Below are 12,917 nucleotides of genomic sequence, written 5' to 3'. Positions count from 1 at the left end.
AGAGCTCTTAAAGTTAGTGGAATCAAAGGTTATGGGGATAAGGCAGGAACTGGATACTGATTGTGGATGATCAGCCATGATCACAGTGAATGGTGGTGCTGGCTCGAAGGACCGAATGGCCTACTCCTGCACCTATTGTCTATTGAAAGGAAACAGTGTATGCATGGCAAGAATTGGTCTAAAGCGGGAGTATGCCATACAGCAGTGAGATCAATAGTAGGAGTGAGCTGCTGTCACATTCCAAGCCATTGTAGCTTAAGTGTTTCACAATTATCTGTAAATTTGGTTGGCACATCTTCAAAGTTCAAAGTTATTTTTATTATCAAAGAACATGTATGTCACCACATACAACCCTGAGATTCATCTTCCTGCAGGCATACTCAGCAAATCTATAGAATAGTAACCGTAAACAGGATCAATGACAGATCAAGTAGAGTGTAGACAACAACAAACTGTGCAAATGCAAATATAAATAAATAACAAGAACATGAAATAAAAAGATAAAGTGAGATAACTGGTTGTGGGAACATCTCAATGGATGGGCAATTGAGTGTACTGTAGTTACCTCCTTTTGTTTAAGAGCCTGATGGTTGAGGGGTAGTTGAGGTGGAGATCATTTGCAGGCTAACTTTTCTTCAGCCTCAGTAATGGAATCAATCACAAGTTTGACAGCAAAGTGAAATGAGTGACCTGTGATGAAACATTTGTGAACCAGGATTACTAAATACCTCAAACTTGGCACAAAGTCCCAAGGAGAGATACCAGAAGAACCTGATGTGGAAATGAACTGCTTTTGAGGGAGTAGCAATGCAGAGGAGGATGGGTGAATTTGACATGGGAAATACTCAACAGTGATCAAATGGACTATGTAAATGAAGGAGAGTGACCTGACATTTACAGCAGCAGACGGTTTGCTCTTATGTTTAGACATTTGCCGTCCACTATAAAAAAAACCTGGTTGCATGATGCATCTGCAGGACAATAGCTGCAGTGGAGCAGAGATTCCTCTGTATCTTGATGTCTTTCCATTTCTCAAACTCTTACTTGTTCCCTTGTAGCACAATCACTGGTCTATTCTATCTGATTTGTGAGGATCTCCCTAAGTGCATATTGCCTGTCAGTACATCTGTGATTCTCCCTTTAGGCACACTGTGTTCCCTTCATCCTTTCTATCAGCAAAGTATTTATCTAAAGCTCTGTGTAAGAATGACAGATTGCACATAGTAACAAATTAAATTTTATTGTTTCTAAATAAACAGACAGATAATTTTGTGCCTGAAATTCTGTTTTCCTTACATGTTGTATTGCTTCACTCCATTTCACTTCCAAACACTTACCTATTTACTGGCCTGATGCCAGTTACAGTTTGCATGTGATACACGCTCAGAAACATCAACACGCACACTGATGGAAATCCGTAAAAATGCAACAAAAAGATTATCAGCAGATGCAGATCTAAGCCCAACTGTGACAAAAGCGACAATTCAAGAAATGTGAAATGACAACAGAAAACGTTGCCTCTGCCAACAAGTGTGGGAGCAGACTTAGAGATAGCGGTTTACATCAATGCCCATCCAGTAGAACGTGAATGTGCGTTACTAACCTCCCATCAAGATTTCTAGTCTCAGTTTCAATTCTGGTCCCAGCTTTACCACAGAGCCTGGCCGCAACTCTAATCCTAATCCTCCGACGTACATGATTGCAAGAGGCTAGGCTCAGCCAGCCCCAACACGGGTCAGCCCTCCTCACCATCAAGGATGCCCTCACGGTGGTGCCTCAAGAAGGTGGCATTCATCACTAAGGATTCTCACCATCCAAGACATGCACTCTTCTCATTGCTATCGTCAGGGAGGAAGTACAGGAGCCTTAAGACCCACATTTGGTGATTCAGAAACAGCTTCTTCCCTTCTGCCATCAGATTTCTGAAGCCATGAACACTACTTTTGCACTATTTATTTATATTTGTAACATATAGTAATTTTATGTCTTTGTACAGTACTGCTGTCACGAAACAACACATTTCACATCATATCAACCAGTGATAATAAACCCGAACCACTTACAAACAACTGGAATACTTCAATTGTCACAGGTCTTTAATGTAAGGTGTTTTAGGATACATGCACAGGACTTGTTTCCATTAATGCAAAAGAATCTTGGAACAAGAGAGTGACATAAAATGCAATCATAGTGCATGTAGCTGTGGATGAATTTCTGCCCCCACATCCTTTCAACTTACAAGATGATTTTTTTCCATTTACTCGTGTGGTATAGCATTTCAATTAGTAACGTACAAACTCGAGGAACATCTAAATAAGTACTTCTGGTTTGCAAAAGGTGGATGATCTAAGAATCTAGTTTCTTAAACACCTTAGATCTAATGCTGGAATTATGGAATAAAAATACTGTGTAAGATCCAGACCCAGGTGGTGTAATGGGTCCTGTATATGCAAAAGAATTGCGTAACACATCTGCTAATGTTTTAATTGAGAGATAAAATTTAACTTTGTTCTCCAGATATCTATAGTTAGGAAAGTGGTGGGATGCTGCAGTGCAGTCAGCGTACAAATCTGCCCTAACACCTACACCCTTTCAATGAAGGACAAGCTGCCTCGAGGTGAGCTTGTGCTTAACATTAAAACCTGATCCAAGTTCAATCCAACATTAGCCAATTTTAAGCCAGCTTGATCAATCTTGAGCTCGACACATATAGTCAGGTCCTGTGGAGCATGTAACCTGCCTAAGTGCAATTGACTGCAAATCAGTCAGAAGATAGAAAGTGTAATTTGGTAGATAATTGTACAAGCTGAGAAACTGGGGCTGGGGGAGGTGCGCACATTTTTTTTCCTGGTCACTTTCAGCATTGCAGAGCCTCAGTAGACTGGACAGTGGGTTTTAGTTTTAACACGAGCTGAAACTACATTTCAGCGGGAGATGCCATCTTGTTAAGAATGTTGAAGCTTTTGCTAAGAACTGTCTTCTGAGTGTTAAGCAGCTGATTGCTATTTAAATTCCATGCTTGTGTGCATTAAGAAGGGTGCAGTATTTTGACCCAGTAGCAATGAATGACATAGAGCAAATAGTTATTGCCTAGAATTTTGAGCACTCCATATGAAGTACAGCTCTGTATAACATTCCATGGAGCTGGTGAAGACTGGAAAAGCACTTTTGAAACACATAGAACATAAAGCATAGAACAGTATAGCACAATACAGTCCCTTTGGCCCATGATGTTATGCCAATGCTTTAACCTACTCTAAGATCAATCTAACCCTTCCCTTCCATATAGCCCTCCATTTTTCTATCATCCATGTGCCAATGCTAGAGGAAGTAAAATAGACGGCTGGTAGTCATGGATTATGTGAGGCTCTGCACATTCACAGTGTAATGTTAAAGAATATGATATTCAGACTCTCCCTGCATAATATCTGGGTTAAAACCTACTCTGGATGAACACAGAAATTAGAAGTAAGAGTTTGCCATTGCACCCCTCCTGCTTGTTCCACCATTCATTTTAAATTACCCTTCACCTGACTATCACCTTCCTGTAGCAGGGTTGGAGAGAGCTGGGGTGCATGATTTCCCACTCCCTGGGGACCACATGAAATTGGATAAAAGTCCTCATTCAATGGTGAATGGCTGAGGGCACAGCAGAAATCGGAAACAATTTCAATCTGTGTTGTCAGCAATAACTTCACCAGAAGGGCTAAGTCAAGTCAAATCAAGTTTCTTGTCATTTAACTATATATGTGTGAGACAACGTTTCTCCGAACCAGGGTGTAAAGCACAGTAGTACACATAACACACAATAACTTATGAAAGCAAGGATGAAATGTACAGACGAATTACGCATAAATAAACAACGTAAAGTGCATAAATTAAATATTGTAGGGTACAGTACAAGTTAATTGGTGACAATTTGAATGCGATACGCCCTCAGGGGAAAACATTGCATAAAGCATTAGACTGGCGCAAAGGTGTTGGTATTGAGCAGAATACAAATTGTGGTTGATTAGACCTGATGGAATTGTTCTACTAGCAGCTTGATGGACTGAATGGTCTCCTGAGCCGCAAAGCATCAATGATTCTATGAAAAATTTACTTTCGTTTTCGACTGTACCGCTGGCTTGACGGTCAGAAAGGTTTGTGCTGACGTGTCCAGTAAACCAAAAGGTATGAAAGTGATGCCAATAGCTTCTGTGAATATCTGTCAGACCGTGTAGTGTAGTTACTGTGCAAAACCCATGAAGCAGAACTGTTGCACATTTACCACCATTCTCTTTTCAAAGCCAGGAGGGGGGGAATTAAGGGCACTACAGAAAGACCAGACTGTAACTTATTATTTAGAAAAGATAGGCAGCTTTGGTTCTCCATTAGCACTGATTGGTGGAGCATCTCCTAACATCTGACATATCGTATCATAGCACTCCATTTACAAACGTTTGTACAATGGGCATTCTATCTTAGGCTTCATATATTCTTTGTTCAGATTTTAGAGAGTCACGAGTAAAACCTACAAAGCACTGAAACATATTATTGATTCACCAGGTCTGTTGTATGTTATTCAGAATGATACTTTAACACCCGCTGAGGGACTCCAGACCAATTCATTATAATGTCTTACAAAAGGGTTTTCTTACTTGGAATTGAATGCAATCAACTATAAGGTAAACTGAAGTTCTGGCCTGGATTCTTGGAAGTAGCAAGCATCTGGACTTACTCCACACCAACATCTCCAGAGTAATTAGCAGCTCCAAACCCACACAAATCAAATAGACCTAAATACAGGCTATGAATCCCAATAAGCAAAGTGAGAATCAAGTATTCCCTTCAAAATCCTTCCAGATATCCTTTGCACCCATTCTCAATATGTTGAAGTTTAGCATTGTTTGGGATCAGATTTGCACAGGATAAAGCTTAATAATAAAAGATTTATAAAATGAAATGATGAATTTGTACTGGATGCTGAGTGTGCCCTATTGATCAGCTTGAAGATATGTTACGAGGCTGACAGTGTGAGTCAAAGTTCACCAGTACAATCCAATTTAATAAAGATGACCTCGATTGGCTAATAACAGTACTGTACATTATTATAAAGATAATCTTCAAACTCCAAAAATGGAGACTGACCTTACTGCAGTTGTTTGGAAAATAAGGGCAGTGGTATCTGGAAAAGCAGAAATACATTACAGGACAGGAGTGCAGGCCTAATAATGTTTCAAATGTTAAAGGGAGTAAATTACACAAGAAGTTTAAATTCCTTTGCATCTACCTCCAATGCCTCCTCTATCTGGAAGCTATGGACCTGCACACCAATGCCTCTCTGTAGACAACCGATGCCCCTAAATACACTGTCATTTAGTCCACATGCCCTACTAGAATTTGCCCTCCCAAAGTGCATTATTTCATGTGTCCAAATTAAATTCCATTTGTCACCACTCTGTCTAATCTTCCAAATTATCTGTGTTCCCCTGTATCCTTGGACAAAATTCTTCATTTACAGCTCTACCAAATGTCTGAAAGCTTACAGAAGCTATGTTCTCATCCATATTCCCCCTGAATTCTGTTTTACAGATGGAGTCACTGATCTTGATTTAAATTCATGATTTTACAATATAGGTTATTGCCACATGTCCTGGTGCAAATAGTGCAGCTGTACCATTGCTACCTGCTATTTTAATAGGAGTGTCTGAACAAATAAAGAACAACAAGGCATGAACCCATTGAAATCTGACAATATTGAAAAGATCCAGGGGAAAACAGGTTTTTTAAGGCAACATCCCAAAGTGAGTTACTCATTTGTCTTTACAAATGCTTGATTGAGCTGGTCATCAAGCAATTTACAGTATCAGAAATTTTATTCAGTTTTATACATTTCCTCTTTTGCAAATTAGTAGAAAGATAGAGCAAAAATGAACTCACGGAGGAACTCAATGAGTCTGGCAGCGTCTGTGGAGCAAAGGGATAGTTTGCATTTTGGGTCAAGATATTGGATTGGGACTACATAAAGTTAGAATTTTGTAGTGTTCTGCTGCGGGAATGATCAAAGAGTGCAATTTCAAGACTTCAGGAATTTCGGTCTCGGCCCGAAACGTCGACTGTACCTCTTCCTAGAGATGCTGCCTGGCCTGCTGCATTCACCAGCAACTTTGACGTGTGTTGCTTGAATTTCCAGGAGTCCTGACGAAGGGTCTCGGCCTGAAACGTCGACTGTACCTCTTCCTAGAGGTGCTGCCTGGCCTGCTGCATTCACCAGCAACTTTGATGTGTGTTGCTTGAATTTCCAGCATCTGCAGAATTCCTGTTGTTTGTGGTTTTAAAATGGGCGGATCTCATTTGTGCTTGGGAGACAGTTGCAATACGGGAAGAGACAAAGCATCTGTTCATGACCTAAAAGGGGTATTGTTGTAGTAATATAGTAATAGAAAAGAAACAATAGCATATGATTTGCCACATTTGAGTTTTCAGATCCAGGTGGGTCGTCGATATGGCACATTGTGCACATTCTGAAAAGGCTGAGGTAATAAAAGGAATCATTCAGATCTTCTGATCTTTGATATTCCATCCTGTACGGCTGTGGTTGCCACCTGCCCATCTGATTTACATGGGCCAGATGCAGTGGTAACAGGGACTCAGGTGGTGCAGTGGGCACCATTGTGGGGTGGAACGTTGCCTGAAGCCATTCAGGCACATTTAAAAACACCTCAAGTGATGTTCATAAAATAGTTAAAAATAAACTAAAAAAACTTAAAGCTACAAAGATGAAACTAAAGCTGACTAATTTTATAAACTTACCTTTTGTTTCCCAAGTTTCAGATGAAAGCTTCCTTTGAAATGAATGGAGTCTCCAATCCTAAATCAGATCTGATCTGCTCAAGGATCAGAGATAATATCCTTGTGCTAATTCATCACTAATATTTAATGACGGTGCCATCTGTTATTCAGTATGTCCCAGGCTAACAGTGTGTCTAGGATTTATTCCTGTTGAAGTGGCTCCACGGTCGTATTTCCCTTTGGAACCACGGGCAACACCTAGGAACATTCAGTTCAGTAAGGATTAACTTGAAGAGACTTCCCGGGGTCCTATAGATATTTTCCATAGAGTCTCAGCGAGAAATGTAACAGAGGATTAATAGCATATTTTCTTCCTAACCAATTGGCTTTAGAAAACAAATGAAGGTTCAATACTCTTGTACTTAAACAAATATTTAAAAAGGATAATTCAATAAATCAATATTCAATGAGTTGCACAGAAATTCAGCAAAGTATATGAAGAAGACCTGCAGCTATTTTGCATCTAATATGACGATGCAGGCAGCAGTGAAAGGAGCTTAGTGTTTGCTGGATCACAGGGAGAAGTTAAACCAAAAGAACAAAAACAGACTTGCAGGGAATCAATGTCTGTCTCTTCCACTTATGAATGAGTCTCCAAGCACTGTGGCTCTCACATTGTTTTCCCTTCTTGTGTTCTTGAGCCACCCATGGTGCTTTGACATTGGCTCTTGTTGCACCTGCGCCAACAGTATCCTGAACAGTATATCTGTGTGAGAGAGGGATAGCTCCAGAGGGAGCCCTACGCCACCAACCTCCCTTTACTCTGCCTGCCTGACCTGCGGTGCTTAAATATCTTCACCTTACATGTGGCCACTCATATGCTATCTATCTACTTTCTACAGGGTCAAAATGCCAAGAGGGGATAAGATTTAAAGGGGTCTTACAAAACAACTTTCTTTTTCCAGAGTGTGGTGGATGTCACAGCCAGGATAGGCAGTGGAAGCAGACATACTAGCTATGCTTAAGCCGTATTTAGATAGACAGATGACGAGGAAGGGAATGGAGCAATATTAACCATTTCCAAGCAGATAGGATTAGGTTATGAAGACACGTAGTCCTCTTTTATTGTCATTTAGTAATGCATGCATTAAGAAATGATACATTATTTCCTCCGGTGTGATATCACAAAACACAGGACAGACCAAGACTGAAAAAACTGACAAAATCACATAATTATAACATATAGTTACAACAGTGCACAATACCATAACTTGATGAAGAAGTCCATGAGCACAGTAAAGTTCAAAGTCTCTCAAATGTCCCACATCTCACACAGACGGGAGAAGGAAGAAAAACTCTCCCTGCCATGCCGACCACGACAGCAGCGAACAAGCGTTTCAGAAATTTCTCCAGATGTTCCTCTGTGCTTTCCCGTCCATTCTCCATCAAATCAGAATTGTCCACAGCCCCTATTTAATGGATACGATATCATTTTTCACCGGAGGGCTGCGCACACGGATTAGATTGGATCGGCTTCATGCCCAGCACTGATATTCTAGGCTGAAGGTCCTGTTCCTATGCTGTACTATTTCTTCTCAGTCTCTGTCATTGCATGTTGATATTCAACTTGTCCTGAGCATCGCCAAGGATTGGCTTTGTCATTGGACTCTGGACATTTCATCAGCAGAAGTATGTGCATCACCGGTCCCTTGTAGAAAAGTCTGTGCAGAGAAATATCTTTGATTTCACATCATCCAGGTAGTGATCTGCATAGTATGTCATTCAGGCCATGCTGAGTAAGGGCCTGTTGGATGGTTCCCTGGCAGCCTGTCAAAATCATTTGGCAGGATGTCACATCACTACAACTTTCAAATGAGCACCCAGACCTTGCTTGGCTGGTGATATGAAGGGTTTTATCCAGATCGTACATATGTAGCTGTGGTCTCTCAGTACCACTGCAGTCTGCCCTCGAGCTGTTGTGATGTGGACGAGATTATCACCGATTCACTCTGGAATGAGTGTCTGCCAAGAAAGTCTGGAAGGGGAGGCACTGTCTTATGTCAAGGTCCAACCCAAACTGCTGTTGTAATGCAGGGCCACGTGCTTCATAGGTTCTCAGAACCAGAATCAGAGTGAGCAGCAGGTTTATTATTAAATGTTTGTGGCAGCAGTACAGTGCAATGCATAAAAATATAAGAAATATATATTAGAAAAATCCAACAAGTAGTGCAAAAAGAGGGCATAAAGACTGAGGTAGTATTCGTGGGTTCACTGTCCATTCAGAAATCTGATGGCAGTGGGGAAGAAGCTGTTCATAAAACATTTTGTGTCTGTCTTTAGGCTCCTGTACCTCCTCCCCAATAGTAGCAATGAGAAGATAGCATGTCCCACGGAAAGACACTGAGGCTACGTCCACACTAGACTGGATGATTTTGAAAGCGCCGGTTTCGAGTAAAAACGACAGGCGTCCACGCTAGGCGTTTTTCAAATTATCTCTGTCCACATTTAAAATGGATACTTGGGCGAACCTACTCCTACCGGACATACGCAGACACATCTACAGAAAACAAGCGAAGAGGAAACGGTATAATATTTACGTTTCCGCGGCGGCGTTGTGCTATTTCCATTGGTCAAAAACTAGAGTACCAACAACAACAGCGAAAGAAAGTTTTCAACAATATCTTCAAGGAATACAAAGAAAACCTCCGCTGGAAAAAGCAGACCAGACTTCTTCGTTTAGACAGACAATAAAGTCGAGCTGTTTCTGCGAGTTACAAATGACTACAAAGTCAGCAAAGCAGTGGAGAACATGGAGGGAGATGTTTAACTCCAAACAAGCTATTAACATAGACAATAAAGTAAACAACACATGCATGAAGCCGTCCTCTACCCAAGATCAACAAGAGAGTGGAATCTTCTGCTGCCAGACCTGCGCAGTATTTCTGACATTAATATTTTTAAAGATAGACTCAATCAAATCAATTTAGGGGATCTAGTCCAAAAAGCTCACTTTACAATTTAACTCCCACGCCGTTCACACCGACTGCGCGTTATAACAGCCATCCGGCAGTGCTTGCGCAGTACCAAGCAGAAGCAGAAAAAGCATTGTTGTTGTGGTGTTGTCATGACAGTGTTTTAAAATCTCTCCGTTTACCCCGTCCACACTACAATGCGCAACAATCATTTCCAAATTTACACACTCTGGAGAGTGTTTTAGGAAAGCTCCATCTTCGGAGGATGAAAACGCCGTTTCAATGTGGACAGAGGGTCAAAACGAAGAGAAAAAGCTTTGTTCTCAAAATTATCTGGCGTAGTGCGGACGTAGCCTGAGCTCAACGGAATGCTGAGAGTGCGGTGTTCCAAAGTGTAGATCTACATTGCTGAGGCTTAGTATCATAAATATACATCGTTTCATTTGAATGCCAAGAGAAGCATTTGAGCCCGAATCTCACATAGAATTATTACCTTGAACCAACAGACAAAATGACTCAAAACAATTCAGGAAAGCCTACTGGGTTTGAGTGCCTTTACCTTTATTACAGAATTGTAAAGAACAGTTTCAGAGCCATTAGCAGTACATTGCCTGCTGCTTGAAGGTAATCATACAAGCACAAAGAGGAAGTGTACAGTCTTTCAGGTTCTGAATCAGTTTTTCAACATGACAGCATAATAGGTTTAATTTCCAGATTTTCTCTGAAGTGTTTCATACAGACAGCACTTCATATGAAAGTCTTTTCAGCACAGGGTCTTCAATGTCAACAAATTTCATACACAGTAATAGCAAAATGGTCCAATAGTCTTCAATATAGCCTTCATTTCCTGAAACATTTGATCTCTGAGTTTCAGGGTTAGATCTTGGTAAACACTACTTTCAGAGTATCTATGAAGATCCAACAAGGAAAAACAAAATGGAAGTAGAGGGCAAGATACCAAATATCTAGTTGTTTAGAGGCTCCTTAAGGTTGTTATAGCTGGGGGGAGTAATAGCGAGATTCTCCCACTACCTATTAAATGCTTGCAATGATATGCGCCTCGAATAGCCTCTGCCAGCCAAGTCCAGCCCCTGGCCTTCACATGTGGCTTAGCTACTAAGCCTGATGGAACCATTTCTACTGACAGGAAAAGGGGCAAAGGCAGGTTACTGGCGCCTTAAAACCAGTTGCTTCGGACAGATGGGGCTCATCAGCCGTGGTTGGCAGCTCATCTAGGAGACGGAAAACTCTGATCTCAAGCCTCCGCTGCCTTGCAGCTATACCCACTCATGGAGAAGGCTTCGGGAGTAAACCCCAAGGGAAAAATCCAGAGCTGGAGTCCCTAAGGCAGTTCAACATTGAGTTCAATCCTGACTGGCAATTCCTAAGATGCTGCTGGTGCCAAACTGTACCAGTCTCTGCTGTTCCCTTGGGTTCATCAGATGCCTGGAGAGGGGGAGCTTGCTACACGGGCAACAGCTTGCTCTCCATATCCTACTGACCAGATTTGTGTATCTAGACAGCTAGGAAGCAACATTCACAGTTGACCCTGACCAACAGAGGCCGTAGTTGCTTAGAGTTCTTTTCAAGGCTATGTGCACAAACATTGTTCAGTTTTTGTTTGCTTACTGTTGTATTTGTTAAAATGTCCAATTGAAGTAATTAAATCAATTATGAATCATAAATGTCTATAGCACCAAAACAAGCTATTCGGCAAAAGATGATTATTGTAGGCAATCCCACCTCCCAGCTTTAATCAGCAGTGCTGCAGATCTGCTTCATACAATCAGCTCATTTTTCTTCAAAGAGATGAAGGTTTCTGCCTCTAATATTCTCCCAGGCCAGGAGCTCCTCACAATTTAGGTGATTTCATTTTGCCCAAATTCCTTGCAATCCTTCCTCCTGTAACACGGATACCAGAACCATGCTCAGGACTAGAGCTGTCATAATTTATATTACAGACCACCACAATAAGCTCCCAACTCTTACTTCCCATGCCACAACCAATAAAATCCAGTTACCTGCTAGGATCTGTGGACATGTGTTCCACAATCTCTGGGACACTATATAACAGAACCTAATTCCAAGGACGTAGAATTAATTACTTCAAGACAAATATACCAAAACATATTGCTTTTGAAATTTAATGTGATTTTAAAATAAAAAATAAAAATACCACATCTAATGCTCATCAGAATTAAAGTGGAAGTTACCTTGAACCACCAAGCGAGATGTGTGGACAGCCTCTCCCTGAATACTGTAAGCCCGGCAAGTATAGGGCCCACGATCACTCCGGCCCACTGATGAAATGGTAAGACTTCCATTACTCACCTGCAAGAGAGGAAGAATTTTGCATTTTAGGCTGCCGATGCAGACAATAAAAAGACAATAGCGTTTTTGTGTGTTTCCTGCAATCCCCAATGATGCGTATTTAGCAATTAAAAAGTTTTACATGAAACTGATGGGGAATATTGTCTGTACAAACTGGGGGTAAGAGGGTCAAGATATCTTGAAACAAATGGACACATAGCTTTCGAACCTTATAGAGCAAAAGGAAGACATTTGGCATATCATGCCTGTGCAGACCTTCAAAGTTTCTCCCCCTCCCGCCATTTCTTTTCAATTTTGCCACAGGCCTGATCATTCAGAGGGTATTTTTTAAAATTCTACTTGGAATCTGCATTCACCACTCGCTCAGGCACCATAATCCAAACTATAATACTTTGCTTCAAATGTAAAGATTTCCTTATTCATTACTTCCTTTGCTGATGACCTTAAATCAACATCTTGTCAATAACCTTCTTTTCAGTGAAAAATCATTTCCTGTTAATTTCACCAAATCTATCATAAATTTTGACTATCTCTGTCACAGAGCAGAACAAAAGATGTGAATCCTGCCTCACCTCTTAATGAAGTGCTGCAGCCTTGATACTGTTCCTTTGGACATCCCCTACGATTTTGACTTCTTTTCTTAAATATGGTGCCCAGGTGTCTCTGATTTTTTCTGAGTGCACTGAATTAACTCCTCCTGCTACTCTCCTATCCATATTGCTTTGTGCAGATATGGTAACTCAATTCATAATGTGGCAGCCAAAGCCCTTGGCAGTTCACTTCCTCCAGGAATAAAATGTGTCATGTGCCCCGAACAATCTCCATTAACGGAAATGCTTT

The 12,917-nt window shown here is 41.0% G+C and overlaps 1 protein-coding gene across 3 annotated transcripts in view; it reads right to left on the bottom strand.

Annotated features, from left to right (window-relative positions):
* igsf9bb (immunoglobulin superfamily, member 9Bb) overlaps positions 1–12,917 on the bottom strand; it is a 749,555-nt gene that overhangs the window by 220,322 nt on the left and 516,316 nt on the right. For all 3 annotated transcript variants that reach the window (XM_072238319.1, XM_072238320.1, XM_072238321.1), the window contains exon 5: positions 11,960–12,077. In XM_072238319.1, coding sequence (XP_072094420.1) covers positions 11,960–12,077 — 118 coding nt within the window. The remainder of the gene's footprint in view (positions 1–11,959; positions 12,078–12,917) is intronic.

The sequence above is a fragment of the Mobula birostris genome, chromosome 20 (assembly GCF_030028105.1).
Source record: "Mobula birostris isolate sMobBir1 chromosome 20, sMobBir1.hap1, whole genome shotgun sequence".
NCBI classification, from domain to species: Eukaryota; Metazoa; Chordata; class Chondrichthyes; order Myliobatiformes; family Myliobatidae; genus Mobula; species Mobula birostris.
The sequence above is the reverse complement of the archived record's forward strand: the minus strand, read 5'-3'. Positions and strand labels throughout refer to the sequence as shown.